The sequence below is a fragment of the Dipodomys spectabilis genome, unplaced genomic scaffold (assembly GCF_019054845.1).
Source record: "Dipodomys spectabilis isolate Male_0828 unplaced genomic scaffold, ASM1905484v1 ptg000175l, whole genome shotgun sequence".
Classification (NCBI taxonomy): domain Eukaryota; kingdom Metazoa; phylum Chordata; class Mammalia; order Rodentia; family Heteromyidae; genus Dipodomys; species Dipodomys spectabilis.
The window spans coordinates 13642878-13663222 of NW_024870852.1; the positions used below are offsets into that span (position 1 = coordinate 13642878).

Sequence of the window (20345 nt, forward strand, 5' to 3'; positions counted from 1 at the left end):
TCTTCTTCCTTTCAACCATCTGGCATGTTAATCATTTGTGTGACAACCCTCCTCTACCTGCATTGTATATGTTCTCAGAACCGTTAAGTTGGGAATCCCAAAGACCAACTCTCCTTAGTTGGCATAGATGATGAATACTTGACAATCTACCAGGCGCTTTATTTTAAAAGGTATTTATTTAGGGTCGAAAAGCCCATTGTCAGGAGATATTTTCCATTAATAAGGATTCCTAAGATACGTTTTGCCAGATGTTTTTCTTGAGATATTCTCTCAGGGCTTGCTTATCCAGAGCCCTGGGGAAATCATTAATGTTAAGAGCATGGGCAGCTGCTGTAGCCTAATGGGGGAGTGAGAGACTTGAAGTTCCCTACTAATAGTGTTTATTCTTAGCTCCTGGTTTGTGGGTCTCATGCCTCAGTGGCCCTAATTTAGCCTGTCTTACTTGTATAGCAGCTATGGTTGGAAAAGTTTTCTGGTAAAAAGCAGAAATCTGCCTCTCTGAAATTTCCACCCTACTTTCCAGCCTGCTGGCTTCAGCAGTAGTCTAAAAGAAGAGATTTATTCTTGGTTCCTTAAATGTAACTTCCTGGGGCTCAAAGATACTCAGTTCCTTCTGGTCCTGGCCCCATTCTTTTTTTTTTTTTTTGGTTGGTGGTGGGGCCTGAATTTTGGGCGCTGTCCCTCAGCTCTTCAGCTCAAGGCTAGAGCTCTACCATTTGAACTATAGCGCCCATTTCCGGCTTTTTCTGCTTATGTGGTACTGAGGAATCGAACCCAGGGCCTCATGCATGCAAAGCAAGCACTCTACCACTGAGCCACCTTCCCAACCCCCTGGCCCCTTCTTAAACAGTCCCAAGAAAACTCAGTAGTCCCAGCTAGGGCTGGCCACCGAGGGGCATGCTAAGAATATTTCTTCATAAAATCCAGACCCAGTAAACCTGTGACGGTGTTCTTTCCCTGCTTTGAATTCTCCCATGGCTCTCTCCTGTCCACAGGACAGAGAAGCTCTTCCCTCACAAGTCAGTGCGACCTGAGCCAGCCTTCTTTCATCACTCCCTGTTCTGCTGCTGTCAGACTTCCTTCATTCTTCCAGTTGTGCTATGTTCCACTCTCATTATATCAAATTCTGGTTTGTTTTTTCTCCAGAACCACGTCATCTATCTTTTCTACAATCTGCTACCATCCCTCTCACCTGTTGTTTTTTTTTTTTTTCTGAGAAGCCTTTCCTGATTCCCCTGGGCTCCCTCCTGCCATTGATATTTGATATCCTATTTTCTAGGCACATCTACTGTTTCCTCAATGCCTGGCACAGATCGGACTGTTAAAAAGAGATCTATAAAAGGGACATGTGGCAGGCCCTTAATGACGTGTTTCCTAGTGTTCTTGTGTCTGTGCAGTTCCCTTCTACATGGAAAAAAAAATGAAGGTTTGTATAAATGGTAAGACATTATAGAAATGATAGTGTGTGACTTTTAAAGCTTAATCATAAAAGATAGGATTTCCTGTTCCACTTTTTGTTAGATCACTTGCTCAAAGGGGAGCTACCTTCCATATTGTAAGGATACAGGGGGAGTTTCACACTTTGAGGAACTGAGGTCCCTTGCCAACAGCCAGCACAGACTTGCCCAGTACATGGACTTGCCACTTTGCAAATGGATCTTCCAGCTCTTATCAGGTATTCAAATAACTGCAGCACAGGCAGGAGTACAGCTAAGTGGCATAGCATTTATCTAATATAGCATTCAGTAGAATAGCCCTAAATTGACTCCTCCTCTCTCTCCGCAAAAGTGCAAACAATCCAGCTCCTGAATTCCGGTTCCAGAGCCACTGACATAAACTTAGTTTTTGTTCTTCTGCTTTCCTTTCCTCCTCTTCTCCTTCTTAGGTTTTTGTTTTTTTAAGATGGTGTCTCATTATGTAGCCTAGGCCTGGAATGTGTGATTCTCCTACACCAGAATCTTGCATGCTGGGACTACAGATATACACATCATGCCCAACTTTATTTTTTTTTTCCCTCTTGAATATCCTGCCATTTGTTTCTTGGTGACCATAACACACTTCATGGGAGACACTGAGTCCCCAGCAGTCAGCAGCCAGAACACCTGATGGTCCCTCCCATGACTTAAACCAGCCATGTGGCCCCTGCTTCGCCTCTTCCCAGGCACTGCCAGTGAGGTAGAGTCTGGTTTCAAATCTGAGGTGGATCCCTACTAGAGAACTCAAGAGAGACAAAATCAATGACCACTGTTCATATGACATACTTTATTTCCAATCTACAACCATTAAAAACACTTTATAAGTTTACACTGTACAGTTTTACTCATGTCTGAAATAAGACACAGGGCAGGGAAGAGCTGGTAAATTGGACTGTGGTCCTCCTAGCACCCAATCCATCCTGGGAAGAAATGAGAACAGTAGAGGAAGAGGTGGACAGTTGGCCCAAGGATGCCCTTGGTTCCTTCCCTTCTGAGGGATACCCTAAGGCCCTCACCAGGAAACCAGGCTGAGCAAGAAGGGGAATTGGCACAGTATGGGAGGGAGCAGAATGCTGAGGAAAGATAATTTCTGGTTCTCTTCTGCAGTTGCTGGGGTTGGAGCTATTTTTGGCACTGTCCACAAGGTCTCCCTGGGATTAAGAAGAAGAGGAGGAGGGGAGAAGTGGCAGTAAAAGGAGGAAGAGGAGGAGGAGGAGGAAGAAGAAGAGGAGGAGGGGCTGGGGACATGGGATTCTCTTCTAGTGGAATTTTCTTTTCTATTGGAAACTCATGTAGCTATAGTGAGCTTGCCCAGGCATAAACAGGTTCTTTGCCTCCATTGTCCTCTGACCTGCTGACACCAGCTACCCAGACTTTTGTAGGGGAGGTGACAGCGCTGGGACTAAGCCAGAGGCAGGAAAGGGCAAGTCTCATAACCCTCCAGCTTTGGGGAAAAGGAGACATCACAGAGTTAGTTCCGTTTGGTTTTGTATAGGGAAAGGGTCCAAGTTCAGTAGTCCAGACAAGGTGCCTGGCCACGACTAGCCCCAGGCCCTCTCTAGGCTGTACTGTTTACTGGGTCAGTAGTTGGCAAATGTATATCTTGGAATGACCTGGAATCTCTTTCAAACAACCTTGATGGGCTTTGCTCTGGCATTTCTAATCCAGTGTGTCTAGGGGTTGGCCTAAAATCTGCATCTACAAGTCTTGTTGGAACACAGTTTGAGAACCTTTGGTTTGGAATGATGCCCCCAGGACCTTGGTGTCCCTATGCAAGGTTACAGTTGATTGAGCTCAGACTTAGAGGCACCAAAGGGTCCAGAGAGCTTCTGGGAGTGGTTTTATGGTAAATGAGCCCCCCTGTGCGAAGAAATAAACTAAGGCACAGAGATCAATGGCAGAGCTGAGAGGAACCAGAATACTGGGGCCCAGTGGAGAAAGCAGGACCCCAAGATATGAAAGGTGCTCAGAGACTCCTGGTGCTTAGCAGAAGATCATAAAACTACGGGGAGGGCCCAAGAAATTCAGAGATTGGCCCACAGACTGCTGGCTGAGGTCTCTCTTCATTAGAGTGGTTCAGGTGGCTTCAGAATGGAGTGTGACAAGGTAACAGGCCCTAGCTGCCTGAGCCCTTTCAGAGTACACTAAGGCTCTTTTCCTTGGGGACAGATGATGGAGGGCAGAAAGGTGGGAGGAAGCAGGACCGATGAGACAGAGAAAGGAAGAGGAGGATTCTAGGAGGATGGGATTAGGTGTGGACAGGATAGGAAGTGGAGGCCCAAGCAGGGACCGAAGCATCACATTTTATCTCTTTTGGACTTTAGGCCTATGGATTCTGCAAACTTGATTCGGGAGGATGAGCTACAGGTTCTGACAGGATGAACTATTCTATAGCACAAGAGAGAAGAGAAAGGATGGATGGCAGGGGGATGGAAGAGCAGAGTGGAGAAGTTAAGCCAACCTGCGCCTGCTTGATACCTGTTTGATACTGCTGTGCATGGCTGGGCAGGGCACAGGTCAGTCAAAGGAGAGAGCCAAAGTCCATATTCACCACACACTCCCCCAGTAAAAGTGCTGGGGCAGCTTCTGGGAGGCTGTGGACAGAGAAGACAGAGTGTTTGGGGTAGAAATGGTGGGGAGGGAGGTAATTAGGACAAAGTGGACCCGGTAAGAATTAGGACTGGCAGGACTGGTGCTACCTGATGAATGGGGGGAAGGGGTCCCCTTTGGTGTGAGAAAATACAAAATAAACACAGAAACCAGGACACAACAAGATATGAGAGAAAAACTCGAGGTTTGGGAGATGGCAGACAGGACACTTTCCTGATGGAACAGGGCTGTGAGTTTAGGGATGGGAGGGCAGTGATGAGATTAGAAGAAAAGCCACAGACGGGAACAGTGCTGGGGTGGGCACCGTGGGAGGCCTGGGGACCCAGAGGAGGGAAACCTGGCTGTGGGCCACTTTATCTGCTGGCTGGAACCAGCTAAGCTGAGGAGGAAGCTTTAGAAGATGATAAAGGAGAGGATGAATGGGGGATAGGAAGAAAACAAATTTAGCCCACAGAAAGGCAGGACATTCACCACAGGGTGCAGAACCTGCTAGGAGTCAGGAGCCCTAGGGTCTGGGGCTGGCTTCGCCTCTAGATTGCTGTGCAACCACAGGTGAGCCACTCCATCTCTGAGCTTGATTCCTCATCTAAAACATGTGTGTGGTGGGGAAAGGGGGAGAGAGACAGACACAAAGAACAAATGTTATAGGATTCCCTGTCTACATGAGGCATAGACTACAGGCCAATCCAGTGGAAGGAAGCAGAACAGAGGTTATCAAGTGCAGCAAAGGAGGCAAGTGGAATGGGACTCATTGTTGAAGGGATATTGAGTTTCCGTTTGGGATGATAAAAAATTCTGGAAATGACTGGTGATGGTTAGACAACATTGTGAATGGATTTTGAAGCCATTTAAGGGCTGGGATATAGCTCAGTATGAGAAAACTTGCTTAACATGTAAGGTGCCAGGGTTCAAGTCACAGCAAGGGAGAGGGGCAAACAAAAACAGTAATAAAGCAACATATTTGAAATGTTTGCTTCGATTTAAACACAAATCTGGTTACTATCGTTATTTTTCCGTCTCCTTTTTATTAAGACCCAGTGAGGTGGATTTATCCCCACGCCATGATGCTGAGAAGCTGGCTGGGCACTATAGATGTGGGCAGATTACCTAACATTTGTACAGAACCTTACTTAGACTTCTCCAATCTTTTTTTTCTTTCTTTCTTTTTTGGTCGGTCATGGGACTTGAACTCTAGGCTTGGGCGCTGTCCCTCAGCTCTTCAACTCAAGGCAAGCGCTCTACCACTTGAGCCACAGTGCCACTTCCCATTTTTCTAGTGGTTTATTGGAGATAAGAGTCTCACAGACTTTCCTGCCCGGGCTGGCTTTGAACTGTGATCCTCAGATCTCAGCCTCCCGAGTAGCTAGGATTACAGGCGTGAGCCACCAGCACCGGCTGACTTCTCTAATCTTATGCAGGTATGAGATTGGGTTTGGGTCTCACCACAGCCACATGAGGTAGGATACTGTCCTCATTTATACATGAGGAAACTGAGGCACAGACGAGCCACAAGGTTTGGCCAAGGTCATTCAAGTTGATAGCAGTTTGTTTTTGTTAACAGTCACTTGAAAAACAGCTTTACATGATAGTTGACTTGTTAAAACATCACTGGGCTCCCTAGCCTTTGAAGAAAGGACATATGTTATAAGTTAGAAGCAGGAGATCTCTTTCCCAGGGAAGACATGCTTGCTTTCCAGGACTGAAAGTGATAAAATCCTGATGTATTACTCCTTTCATTGTGCTACTAGGCAACTCAAGAGTGAAATTTAATTACATGACTATCAAATTACCTTAGGCAGATTTGGAAAACAAGCCATCTTGCTTTTTGGCTTTCTACTTTTGTTATCTTATTAATAGCATAAGACTAAGACTATTGTCTCTATGCTTTTGCTTTTTTCAAATCTCCAGAGTAATCACACACAAGGAGAGTTTTCCTAGTTCCTAGCATAGTGCTCAGGTCTCTCTTTAAAAACAAAGCATTGTGATGATTGGTTGAAAGAACAATGGCCTAAACGTCAGTGCTGTGAACAAGATGCTGTCCGTAGTGCTGTGTTGCTTAGGGTGCCCCAGAGTGCTTCCTAAACGCTCACACCCTAGGTCCAGAGGGCTATTCAGGCCAAGGAATCTACATTTAACCAAGCCCTACCCAGAATCTAATGCAGGCATCCCCGGCCCACCCTCTGGAATACAAAGGTAAGCAATTTCAGTGGCTTATCTTGATAGTGGCACACTCTGGGGAGGGGAGTCCAATACTCTAGGATACAGTGGGATTTCACAGCAAGCAGGATAGAATAGGGTGGGGAGAATCCAAGATCCAAGTGTTCATCTAAACTTGATAACTGGGACAAGATAAGAGCCTCAGTTTCCTCATCTGAAAAGTAAATGCCTCAGTCCCTGTCCTGTTAAGGCTTGAGAGATTCTCTGTGTGCCTGTGTGCGTGCGTACGTGTACATGTGTACGCGTACGTGTGTTTGTGTGTGTGTGTATGTGTGTGTGTGTGTGTTCTAAACAGTGAAGTGCTCTGGAAGGGATATGGATGTACACAGCACTATTATTATTATTAACAAGCAATCAGTGGGAGACTTGGTAGGAATATTCTGGGAGGGTAAGAAGAAGGAATAAAAGCCTGAATGTTGCTGAGACGAGGAAAAAAGGCTGGGGGATATAGCTGTGAATAGTAGGTACATGGAAGAGGGTCAAGTGTTTGGTGCCCTCAACTTTGTTGCCTGGAGGCTGCCTGGTAGATGAGCACCCTGGAGAGGCCAAAGGATGTGGCCCATTTTGAGTAGGACCTCTTAGAGGTCAGCCTGCACTGCAGAAAGGACTAGAAGAAAGGCTGACAGAGGGCAGCGAACTGGATGCTGATGCCTTGTGCATTCAGGCAGTGGAGCCACTTTGAAACCAAGTAGTCTCATTTTCATTCAAAACTAGTTATCATCACCCCCAGGAGATTCTAATTTGGTTCTGAGGAATCAAATATAAGGAATGTAAAGTCACCCAGTTTAAGCTCAACCACCAGGTAATCTGTAGGGGATAGGGATGCAGGGTTCCTTGGGACTTTGGTTAAAAAGGAGGAAGAAAGAGGAGAAGAGCTACGAGTAACAAGGAAGGGGAGAAGAGAGGGAGCAAGGGCAGCATTCTTCCTGGGACCTCAGCCTCCAGGTGTGGGATGGGGACTCCACATTCTGGGGCAGGCAGTTTTCTGCTTTGGGAATGTTACCAAGACATCAAAGGCATTTGAAGAAATAAACGAACTTAGAAATTACATTCCAAAAGAATAGAGAGTTTTTACAAACCAACCCTCCCACCCCCAAAAAGAAAACACAACCAGTTACCAAGTAAAACCTAAAACTTAAACGGAATCAATATTTACATGTAACATTGTTAACCCCATCCAGCCCCGCATCCAGGGGCTTCTGTAGGAATGGTGACAGTGGCCTTGTATAGTGGATACAAGAAATAGAAACAGGGACTCCACTGAAAACCAAGACCTGGGGTCTCCAACACCCCCACCGGGGACCACTGAGGCCCGGTGCCGAGACAGCGACAATGACGCATGACAATCTCGGATGAAGACGATGGTAAGGCTGAGAGGCCCGAAGGCCCTGAGGTCTCATGGGGATTACTCCCCAAGGCTGAGAGCACAGCCCCCCTGGCCCTCTGCAGCTCCAGGAGGTGGCAAAAGGCCTCTGGTGGCTAGTGGCCTGGTATGAATCCCCTCTCCTGCAGTTAATCTTCGAGGGGCCCCTGACCTCTTGGGTAAGAGCAGTGGAACTGGCCCAAGGCTCCAATGGCCTGTGGCTCTTCCCACACAAGTCACTAGGGCACAAGGAAGCAGCTGATGGGACTGACATGACCCTGATGTGCTGCCTGTAGGGAACTGGGACAAAGGGTTTTGTGTAACTGTTCCAGATGACCCTGAAAGGGTGGGTGAGAGGTGACAAGGGGGAATGCAGGGCCATCTGAGTCCTGGGAACAAACCAGCAATGTTGTTGGCTCCTGGCCTTTCTGATGGGGAGTTCTATACATAAGCCAGTGACAGGAGAGCTGCACATGTGGTGGGAGGGGGAAGAGGAGAGGAGATGTGTGTGTATAACTGAGATGGGTTCACCAGTGGAAAGGTTACAAGGCCTTCCTCACTGGACTGAAGTGAGCCATGCTGCAGTCTCTCGGATGGGATGGGTGGCTCCCATGGACGAAGGAAGGGCAGGCAGTGGAGCTGGGCCAGGAGCAGAGCCGAGAGAGGCATAAGGCTAAGGAGACAGGCTGGTGAAAGGCTGGCAGGCAGGCTGGTAGACACTCTCAGATCCGTGTGCAAAGCAGCAATAAACAACATTCTCAAAGTTCATCCTGTTTTCCTGCAAGTCGTCACTTGGGGGACTTGGAGGGGTCTTTGTACTCTTGACAAGAGCCATAGTCCTCCATGTTTGACTCATTAAAAAAGAAAAAGTTTGGGGAGAAGGGAAAGACTCTGGGGAGCGGTCACGTCAGTCTGGCTCACCACCCTGTCTGGAGCATTTACACACTGGCCTCAGGGGCCAGAGAGGTACCGGGTATGAAGGAAAAGGCAGTGCTCAGAGGCTCAAGGGTCTGTGGCGTTGGGGCAGTAAACTGCAGGGTTCCCACTCTGGTGAGGGGCCCTCTTGAAGAGTTCAGAGCTTGGCCTGAGCTGCTTCGTCATTACAGGGGACCCTCATGCCTATCTGTGGTGTGATGAACCCCACATTGTCCCAAGGGGGCATGAATACATGTCTTAACCTCCAATAAATTACCTTAGGGGCTTTGGGGAAAATTAAATTATTAAAAATAAAAAACCCACCTTAAATACTTAAAGAATACAAAAAAATCAAATAAATGATCTAGGCAAGAAATGTATTTCCCTGGCTTGAGCTGACTACGTGGGAGTCTCTGGGAGGAAGGATCTCTGCCCTCCACCAGCTGCAGGATACAAATGCAGCGAAGATGTAGTACCCCACCTGGGTGCCAGAGAGAGGCCCCAGAGAACAGGGTATAGCATGGAAGTGTTTTCCTGGATACCAGGTCTTGAGACGGGCTGTACTTATTTCTCTCCTCATGGATCTCCTGGAAAGGCTGGATACCCCAAAAGTCACACTGGCAGAGAGGCAGTCTTCACTTCCTCCCAGTTCTTGCTGCATATAGATAAGACCAGGGAGATCCAGGGCTCCAGGATGCCAAGTCTACTTGACCCTGGGTACTACCCTATCATACCCCCTAAATGCCAGCAACCCAAGCAGCAGGTGGGAGAGGTGACAATGCCTGGCCCAGCAGGAGCCTCAAGCTGGACCTGCTCTTTTCAGCCATATCTCCCTCCCAGAGAAGGGGTGAGTGGTGGGCAGGGAACATCTCTGTGCCTCTATCCTGAGGCAAAGCCAGAAGTACCTCCCATTCTAGGATCTTACAAGTGGGTGTGGGTGGGGCCAGACAAGGAGCCATCCTCGCTGGAGTATTCTGGCCGGGCTTCTGAGGCTCCGTCTTGGCCACAGGCTTGTTCTTTTTCCTGTTCACTGGCATCCACTGGGAAGGCAGAGTCACCACCCAGTGGTCACTGGAGACCCTGCTTTACCTTGAATGTTCTCTGGCAACGGGGTAGCTGCTGTCCTCCAGGCACAGCAAGGCTAAGGGGGCAACCCCTCCCTGAATCTCCAGGGACCAGGCTGCTCGAGGTGGGAAGCTCAGTTGCTCTGTCACTCGCTGGGGGCGACTGCCCTCTCCTCCACACCCCAGCCAGACTCGGATGGGTGCAGCCTGCACTTGGAAGGAGAGTGGCGGATGGCAGAGCGGGATGGCCGGACAAAGCAGGAGGTGAGAGACTGGGCACTACAGTCACAAACAGTGTCCTAGGAAGAGAAAGGGTAGATGTCAGGAGGAGCCCAGAGGTACTGACCACCCTGCCCAGGGGGCCAGCAAGGAACTGGGTTTTAGTTGTGTATACCATCAGTTCCCAGGGACCACAGTGGGTCTTTGTCTCTGGCTGTCATTTTTCGCTCGTTAAGTCTGTAATGGATACTCATTCTACAGTGGTCTAGAAGACACAGAAATGAAAGGAAACCTTGTCCAAGGTCCCACATATCAAAGATAAATTCTCAGGGGACAGGGGTAGTGGCTTATGGCTGTATTCTTAGCTATGAAGGAGATAGGAAGATCATGGTTTAAGGCCAGCCCAGGCAAAGTTAATGAGACCCATCTCAAAAAAAACAACAAAAAAACAAAAAACAAGCTAGGCAAGGTGGTTCAAATCTGTAATTGCAGCATAATTGCAGAATTCAGGTAAAAGAGGCAGGAGGACTGCAGTTTAAGGCCGGTTCTGGGTAAAAATGTAAGATCCAATTTGAAAAATAAAATAAAAAACAAAAGGAGCTGGGAGCATGGTTCAAATGTTAGAGACCTTACCTAATAACTACAAAAAAATTTTATTACATAAAATGTAGTGCAAACAGATATATTTGCCCAAATGACCTCATCCCTTACACATCCTACTCTATAATAGCAAAACAAGAACACTTTTCTGTCACTATGTTCATCTAGATCTCCTTTTAAATGCTGTGGCTTTTGACACGTTACATAGTATGCATTTAGCAGAAATGTTCAATAAGCTAGCAATTTTCATTGCTACAACATAATTCTTGTTTTATTTTGACTTCAATCATTTTTAATTTTTTTTTCTGGTACCAGGGCTTGAACTCAGGACCTCCCTCAGCTTGCTCTGGAGCTCTTTCACTTGAGCTCCATTTCTCACACATTCCTTGGAGGTGGAATCTCCCTGGCTTTTCTGGCTGACAGGCTTTGAATTGTGATCTTCTAGGTTTAAGCCTTGTGAGAAGCTGGGATTACAGTCATGAACCACCATACCTGAGTGTGCAGACATTAGGAAGAACATTCCTATATGCCTTTCCGAGACAGTATTACTGGATGAGATTAACTCTGAAACTAACAGACTAAGTGAAGCAGACTACTTACCTTATGTGAGTGGTTAAAGTCAAATGAAGACCTGAATAGAATAAAAAGTGAATGCTTCCTGCCAGGATTTTTTTTTCATGCTCCTAGTCTGAAACTGAAACATGGGCACTTCCTGGGTCACAAGGCTGCTTAGTTTTTGGACTAGGACTAGACTATTAACTTTTCTGCTTCTCAGCCTTTTGGATTCTGGCTAGAACCAAACTATCAGCTCTTGTGAGTCTTCAGACTACTGAGCTGCCCTACAGATCTTAGAACTTGACAGCTTTCATAATCACAGAAGCCAATTCCTTATAATCCCTGACCCCTTCATAATCTGTTTCTCTCTTCTATTCCTCCTCTCTCTGCTTCCCACCATACTTTTGTAGTGCTGGGGAGAGAACCCAGTGTCTTTTTTTTTTTTTTGGTCCAGTCATGGGGCCTGAACTCTGGGCCTAGGTGCTGTCCCTCAGCTCTTCAGCTCAAGGCAAGCACTCTACCACTGAGCCACCTTCCCAGCCCAAGAACCCAGTATCTTATGCATACAAGGCAAGTGCTCTATCACTGAACTATACTCCCAGCCTGGACAAGCTCTGTTTCTGAACTTGCTGATACTGGGGCATGACTCAGGGCCTCACGCACTTGCTCAGCTTTTTTGCTCACAACTGGTGCTCTATCATTTAAGCCACATATCCAGTGCTGGCTTTTTGCTGGTTAATTGGAAAGAAGAGTCTCTCAAGTCTTTTCTGCCTGTGCTGGCTTAGAACCATGATCATATTTATCAAATATGTTTGAAATTTTTGTTCTTTTATGCCTTAATCTCCTTTCTGCAACTCACACTTAATGAAATAATCTGAAGTGTACAAAATAGTCTTGCAGGCTGGGAATGTGGCTCAGTGGTAGAGTGCTTGCCTAACATGCATGAAGCCCTGGGTTCAATTCCTCAGTACCACATAAACAGAAAAAGCCCAAAGTGGTGCTCAGGTGCTAGTCTTGAGCACAGACAGGCTCAGGGTCAGTGCCCAGACCCTGAGATAAGCCCTAGGACTAGGGAAAAAAATGGTTTTGTACCAAGCTGTTTGCCACAGCATTATCTGTAACTAGAAACCACCAGGTGCCAGTGGCTCATGATCTGAGGATGGTATTTTGAAGCCAGCTTCAGCAGGACAGGCCATGAGACTTATCTCTAACACATTACTCAGAAAAAAGCAGAAGTGGTTCTGTGGCTCAAGTGGTAGAGCTCTAGCCTTGAGCAAAAGAAGCTCAGAGACATCGCCCAGGCCTTCATTCAAGCCCCAGAACCAGCCAAAAAAAAACCCCACAAAAAACAAGAAACTAGAAACCAACCAAACATCTAGTAGCAGGGAAGCAGACTGCCTAAGATGATCTCAGTTCCTCCCCTCAGTCCTCCTCACTTCTGTGTGCCCCAAACTATACTCCTTGATAAGTCTACAGCACACCACAAGGAACCATCATTGACCACAGTAGAGGGAGACCAAGGGGGTACACCTTACTCAAACTGATCAAAAAGTTTTAAGTTCATGTCTTGAGGTGCTTGAACTGGAAGATGTTATAAAACCAGAGCTGGAACAACCTATCTAGTGCTTGTAGAAATGCAACAGAAGGAAGGAGAGGAGGAAAAGAACATAGAAGAAAACAAAGCTCTAAAGAAAAGAGAGAACAGGGAGAAACTGCTGATGCCTTCAGGTCTTGGTTCTAGATCCTATAAGATACTCCATCATCCATCTAAAACATTTCTTTCCCCTTCAGCATGCCAACTCAGATGCATCCCTTGACTAACACTCAGTGCCTAACTCAGTAGAATTGATGTGTGGAGAGTGTACAGCAAGGCTTCTTAGACAATGTGAGTACTCTGGTGTGAAGTCAGGTGGATGGGGCAAGGGGGCGGGCAGGTTAATATTTAATTCCATTTTCGGAAGTGGCACTGTGGCTCAAGCGGTAGAGCACTAGCCTTGAGCTGAAGAGTGCAGGGACAGCGCCCAAGCCCAGAGTTCAAACCCCACGACCAACCAAAAAAAAAAAAAAAATTTAATTCCATTTTCTAGGAGCAAGAGGAGGAAGGTCTCTAGTTTGTAGCCTTTGCCAATTTTCCTGCCATCTGTCCTCCCTCTGCAGCCAATATGCATGGAGAAATTAAAAAACACAGGATGCTTTCAAAAAGCCTCTGAGCACAGCATATCACCAGGAGCAAGAAAGCAGCAGATACACCCCTTCCCTGAAACATAGGCTAGAGATCTCTGCAGAGTACGAGGAAGGTAGCTGATCGAGCCACACTCACCATTATCTCCTGGCACTCAGACCATGTGACCACTAGGTCTGTGTCATTCCAGAGCTTCCCTCATAAGGAAAAGGGCAAAGTCTATCCACTTACCTCATTAGGAAGGATTGAGACTCCATCTCCATCACGGGGGACACCATCCTTGCCCATCTGGGATGGGTTGGTGGTTCTGGCATCCTCATTGCCAGATTTGGCTGCCTTCTTGTTCAAGATCCTGGCCATGCCCTCTGGCTGATGGTAGCTGGCAGGGGAGAGAGGTTCAGGTTTCTTGGAGCTCTCCTCTCCTGCTACCGATGTGGGGCTTGGTGCACGGCCGCACACATTCCGGAAGAACTCTTGCACAATGCCATACTTGGGAGGCTCGGGCTTGGCCCGGGCCTCAGTCATGCCCAGTTTCCAAACAGATTCAGTGCTCCCCGAGTGCTCCACCACACTGAAGAGGCTAGACAGTCCATCGTTAATGTTCCTCAGCACTGGGCTGTCCCGAGTGGTGGTGGAACGGGCCCAGGCCGAGCCATTCTGCTTGCCCTGGTGCAGGTTCCACAGGCTGCGGTCCTTGGTGCTGTCCAGTTTAGACACAGACCTCCTCTGCAGCTTTGGTGAGCCATACTTAGGTGAGCAGCATGGCCGCTCAATGCGTGGATGCACCTTGTCCAGAGAAGAGGAGATCTGCTTGCTGCGCACAGACATGAGTGAGGAGCTGCGGGGTGACCAGCTCTTGCTATGGAGGCTGCTGCGGGGCGGGTCAGTCTGCAGGCCCACGCTGACCGTGCGGATGGTCTGCGTGCCCACACTGTCCAGGCCTACTGTCTGGCTGGATGTACTCTTCACTTTCCTCTCCAGTGAGCCCGAGCGCATGGCCTGCCGCACACAGTTAGTGATCTCCTTCATGTCATCACTCATGTTGCCTGACATTTCAAAGTCATGCAGGGCAGCTGGGAAAGCAGGCCCGGCTGCTGAGGGGCTGCCCCCGGGCCCCCCATCCAGGCGCTGTCGGGAGAAGTTGCACAACCATCGTCCATATGAGCTCTCGGCTAGCCCATCAGCATCAGCTGAGTCTTTGGGCTTGGCTGTGGTAAAGAGGAAGCCAGGCTCAATGAGGATCTTGCCTTCCTTGTCATGGACCACAGGGACACCCAGGCGCCGAGCCACTGGGGGGCTGTAGTAGACCCGGATGCCCGTCTTGTCTGGAGCCGTGTAGCTGCGTTGCATCTGCCTCCCCGCAGGATCCTGGCAGGCCAGGGATCCCAGGCGGCTGCAGTCCCGTGGCAAGAGCCCAGGATTTTCCTTGGCTTCTTTCTCTGCATCTACTGGCTCGGTACTCACAAAGGTAAAGGCAGAGCTGTTGGGTAGCTTTTTGCCCCGGGCATCTCCACCAGCAAGGTAGGGGGAACAGTCGAGCAAACTTTCAAATTCAGACATGGAGGAAACAGACTTGGTCCTGGGCAGAGCAGAAGAGAAAAACAGGATTAATGAAAATAGTACACACACTGCTCAATTGTCCTGGGGCCCACATACAGTAAGCCTGCCTGACTTACCTCTCCTAGACAACACCATGGGTGGCTTCCCCAACCCCTTTGCATACACCCCACCCTACCTACATACCCAGAGCACATGTTCCAAACACCTGCTTGTATGTGATTTACTTGTCCTCTAGAAAGAGGAGGCTCTACAGCTCAGGGGTAGCACCCTAAACACAGCCCTCAACACAGGTTGGGTAAGATTTGGTGAGTAAGCACCCAGGCCTCCTGTCCCTCAGATGAGTGGATCTGAGTAGTACATTCTCTTTTGGATCCCAGAATTACTCACGAAGCCTGAACTCCAGCTCCCAACAGAGTCACCTAGAGAAAACTCCTTTCAGCGGCTGCTCCCTGTTCCTATCTTACTTTTAAGTATTTTCAGAAAGCCTCTCCCAAATAAACCATTTGCATGTAAGTCCCCATCTTAGGGTTTGCTTCTAGGGAAACCCAAATTTAAATGCCAAGAAATCCAGCACAGAACTGGATATGGTGACACAATCCTGTAATCCTAGCACTCGGGAGGTTTAGATAGGAGGATCACCAGTTTAAGGCTAGTCTAGGCTACATAGAGGAACCCTGTCTTCAAAACCAATCCAGCACAGATCTGTGTGTGTTGCATGAAGATGTAAAATGCCAGGTATGTGGGAGCTCACTGCACATGTCTAGCCTCTGAAAAGCTCTAGGGGGCAGCTTCTCTTGTCTAGAAATGGCAGCACTGGAGTCACAATCCTCAGGCTCAGGGCCCACTTTGCCCTTGTGCTTCTGGGCTGCTCTGTGTGGCCTCTGTGGGGCTCTGTCTCCCTCACTCCTTTCACAGGTTTCCTAATGGTAGAGACATGGTCCCTTTAATCTCAGGGGTTCCCCCTGAACACAGCACAGGGTTGGGTTGAATGGATGCTGCTCAGTAATTCCAGGAATAGATGGGTATCATGACTATCCTAATGTCTGAGGCAAGAGAAAACAATCCCCAAAGGAGCGAAAGAGTGTCTCTGCCAGCAAGAACACCCTGGGGCCCAAGTGTTCTCCATGGTCAGAATCAAACAAATCAACAGTAAACTATAGGCCAGATTCCCCATCATTCCAAGCTTTCTAACTCCAAAGAAGAAAACCATTATCTGGGTAGTCTTCCAACTCTAGTGAGGGGAAAGGGTGGGTAGATGGGGTAGGGTGAGCACCTCTTTAAGCCAGTTCCCCCAAGCTCAGCTTCAGAAGCAGCTTCCTTGTCATGGATCTTCTCACTGCGTGTCTGAGGAAGAAAAGTCAGTAAGGATAAGTGGCCACCAGTACAGGAAAGGAACTAAGCCCAGACCCCATGCCTGTGTCTCCTCTGTTGGGGAATATGATGATGAGGTCAGCAGCAATCTAGAATGCCTATTGGTCAGTTTCTGGATGCTTCCAACTCCCCCACCACAGTAACTGTGACCTAGGCTGGGCCAACTAGAGCGGCAAGAGTGGCCCCAGGGAAAGAGGGATCACACAAATGGGGTGGCAGCAACAAAGCACCTAAAAGCAGCTGTTCAGTTGGTGGTGACAGCAGTGACTATGGAGCTCCAGCTCTGGGCTTGTACTAGAGGCATGGCCCAGGACCAGCATGCTTACCAGTCCTGCAAGCCCCAATAAAATCCTCCCACTTCAGCATCTGCTGTTTGCAATCAGGTCTTTTGAGTGACACCACTTCCTCAGGTTGCCATGGGGACAAAAGAGGAGGAGGTGGAGGAGGGAAGGGACTGTGTGTGACATTTTACAGCCTATTGATCTATGAACAACACACCTAAGTCATGCATACAAATTTCACCAACATGACCTTACTGACTGATCTCACACCCAGGGCTTTGCCCGGGTGGAAAAGTTGATCCTTATTTATCAGTGACACAATTGGGGCCTAGAAATAAGGCAGTGAGTTGACCAAGATCATAAAGTTATGTAGAGGTCTTGTTTTCTACACAGCTGAAACCAAGAAAGGCCTAGGGTCTCTCCACAGCATAGAAGGACAGCAGAGGCTATCCCAATCATGAGCAGAAAACATGGAGTAACAGGATGTCAGTGGCTTATGCCTACAACCCTAGCTATTCAGAAGGCTGAGACCCGGAAGATCAGTTTGAAGCCAGCCAGGGCAGAAAAGTCCATGAGATTACATCTCCAATTAACCAGCAAAAAGCTGGGCTGGAGGCATGGCTCAAGTGGTATCATGCCAGACATAAGCAAGCAAGGCGAACTGAATAATCAAATGAAGCCCTTGAGTTTAAGCTCCAGCACCAGAAAGAGAGTAAAGACAGACAGAAAGACAGACAGACCATGGGATAAAGGCCCCAGGGCTGAGAAGCTCAAGGTGCAATGGAGTAGCCTGTGGGACATTAGGGCATCCTCTTATCATGTTCCTATAACCAGGGAACTTTTATTTTTTATTTTTATTTTTTGCCAGTCCTTGGGCTTGAACTCAGGGCCTAGGCACTGTCCCTGAGCTTCTTTTGCTCAAGGATAGCACTCTACCACTTGAGCTACAGTGCCACTTTCCACTTTTTCTGTTTATGTGATACTGAGGAATCAAACCCAGGGCTTCATGCATGCAGGGCAAGCACTCTACCACTGAGCCACATTCCCATCCCTTAGGGAACTTTTATGTAGCAATGAGCCAAGAGAACCTGGCAGCAGTGACCTTCACCTCTTTCCAGCTGTTGTCCTGCTTCTCCAGGTCTGCATGCTTCAGAAGCCAGGGCTCAGCAGCCTTTTGCAGCTGAGAAGGGAAAGACAGCACATCAGTGGTAGGAAGGGCAGTGCACAGGGATTGTTCTGAGCAAAGCTACTCCCCAGGCTCTGCTCTGCAGCCCAGAGGATCCCCAGTATGGATCTAGAGCCACCATCTCAACAGGAAGCAGCTCTGAGCTACCTACAAGCTGCAGTTAGGAAGTAACATTGCCTAGTTGTAGGCATCCTGTGGAAGTCATCTGGACCAAAACAGTAACAGCTGCTCTTATTCCAAGGCACACATCATGAAACCCAGGGACCCCACTGCCACCAATGGTGGCCAGCACTAAGGGCTCCTGGCATTCCTTCCTCAAGGTGCTATCAGATTGCTTTCTCAGAGCTCCATCACCTCCAGGTGGTATGTGACAGAACCCACATGCATTCTCACCTATACCAGTGGGTGTGCCTGTGAGATTCAGGACTGAGAAGAACTGGTTCAAACTCAGCAATTAAAGGGCAGCAAGCCAGGCACTGGTAGCTCATGCCTGTAATCCTAGCTAGTCAGGAGGCTGAGATCTGAGGATCATGGTTCAAGGCCAGCCCAGGCAGGAAAGTCCATGAGACTTTTTTCTCCCCATGAGACTCTTATCTCCAATTAACCACCAGAAAATTGGAAGTGGCATTCATTGTAGCTCAAGTGGCAGAGTGCTCCCTTGAGCTGAAGAGCTCAGGGACAGCACCTAGGCTCAGAGTTCAAGCCCCATGACCAACAAAAAAATAAAGGTGGGGGCAGCAATGGCAGTGGCCACAGTGTAGTAGGTCACAAGGTAGAGTGCTCTGACAACCCACCTGAACCTGTCACTACAGCCTTCTCTCCAGGATGACCCTGGGCAACCAGAACCCACTTACTGTCAAAGGACAACAGTCATTAAGGCCCTAAAATCAAGCATGGGAGCACAAAAGCCTTAGCTCAGGCCTTATGGTGTCTCCAGTGGTTTAACTCCCCAGTGTAACAAGGATTGTGGAGTGGATCACGGGTAGACTGGAAAGCACACATGCTCGGCTTATCTATCCCTGACTAAACACAGGGTTACCAACTCACCCTGGACTTTCCCATGGTTAGCATTGAAAAATCTCATGATCCTGAAAGCTCTTCATTCTGAAAAACCTAACACTGCTGCAGTCCTAACAGTGGAAGTCCAGGAGGAGAGCCCCCTCAGTCCCATGTAGACCAGGACAGGTTAGTCACCCTGCTTGTACTTCAGCCTGTATCTCAGGCTTTGCTTCGTAGAAACCCAACAGAAGACAAATAATAAAATCAGCAACACAAAAATAGCATTAACATGAAGACATGGCAATAACAGATGAAAGGATGGGCAATAACAGATGGAAGGAACAAACTAAGTTCCTGGGACACTTACTGCTTTAGAGCAAAAGGGTGGGCCTAGATATGCTGGATACTACCCCAGGTATTCTTGTGGCTGTCTCCTTTATTCCCACAGCAGCCCTGAAGACAAGGAGGTCAAGTCCAGTTATCCTCACTGTACAGATGAGGCCCAGAGAGAACTGACTCCATCAGGCGTACTTAGCAGACCCAGGTGAGGCTGGGAGCGCCTGGTCAGAAGCTCTTTCCTCCCTGCTGCTTTACCAGGCTAGTCTCACCGAGAGTCTGGTTTAAAGAATGTACAGCCAGGCATGATGGTTCACTCACTGCTATAATGCCAGCAGCATTCAGGAGGCTGAGATGGGAAGAGTAGGAGTATGAGGCCACCCTGGGCTATGTAATCACAACTTAAAAAGAAAAGAAAAAGCCTAGGAAGAAAAGTCCCTGTGAAACTCTTATCTCCAATTAACCATTCAAACTGGAAGTGGAGCTGTGGCTCAAAGTGGTAGAATACTAGTCTTGAGTAAAAGAGCTCAGGGACAGTGCCCGGGCCCTGAGTTCAAGCTCCATAACAGACAGACAGACAGAAAGAGAGAAAGAAAGAAAGAAAGAAAGAGAGAAATGAAAGAAAGAGAGAGAGAGAAAGAAAGAAAGAAAAGTGGGGAGGAAGGGAGGGAGGGAGGGGGAGAAAGAGAGAGGGAGGGGGAGAGGGAAAGAGAGAAAGAGAAAGAAAGAGCACTGCTTTGTGGGCCTAGTTTGAACTGAAAGAGGCAGAGCCAAGTCAGAGATATAGGAGGGCAGAGCTGGAGGACCAGCAGGTCTCCCATAAGATCCCTCCAGAAGAAACAGGAACAAGACAGATGGTCCAGACCTGATAGCTGCTAGGTTCTGCCTATGAGCTGAAGTGTGTCTCCAAGTGGCTAGGGAGCTACTCTCACATTTTGAGAGCCTTTTAAAAATACTTTGAGAGTTAACAGGAGGGAATCCTTCTCTGTAGACAGGAACTGGTTTCATAGTGCACACAGATGTATCGTATCTACTTTCCACATGGCACGTGCTGAGATTTGTCTGGGTACTGCCTGTACTCACCAGGTACAGGCTCCCTCAGAGGAGGCCAGTGCCTGCTAGTGGGCTCAACCTTCACAGATAGTAGGGGTAACCCTTAGAGGAGGGCCATGCCCTCAGGAAAAGATGCAGGGCTGAGGATAAGGAACCAACCAGACGTGGAAGCTCTACCAATTCCTTTTTTGTGCCTTAATCATTTTATGACCATGGCAAGTCACTTTACCTCAGCTTTATCTGAAAAAGGGATAGTGATTGTGCAGGCGGTTGGACAATTGGACACAGCTTGAGAAGAAAAACAAATGGTCAATAAAGTCATGAAGAGATGCTCACCTTTACTAGGAACCAGAGAAAGG

General features: G+C 48.1%; 1 protein-coding gene across 1 annotated transcript in view; it reads right to left on the reverse strand.

The window, feature by feature from the left end:
- Nucleotides 1-5485: 5485 nt before the first annotated feature.
- Nucleotides 5486-20345, reverse strand: part of Soga1 (suppressor of glucose, autophagy associated 1) — a 79545-nt gene continuing 64685 nt past the window's right edge. The window contains exons 12-15 of the mRNA XM_042694804.1: nt 17521-17592; nt 16034-16104; nt 13432-14779; nt 5486-9943 (exon numbers count right to left, since the gene is read on the reverse strand). Of these exons, the coding sequence (XP_042550738.1) occupies nt 9791-9943; nt 13432-14779; nt 16034-16104; nt 17521-17592 (1644 nt within the window). The 3' untranslated portion in view covers nt 5486-9790. The remainder of the gene's footprint in view (nt 9944-13431; nt 14780-16033; nt 16105-17520; nt 17593-20345) is intronic.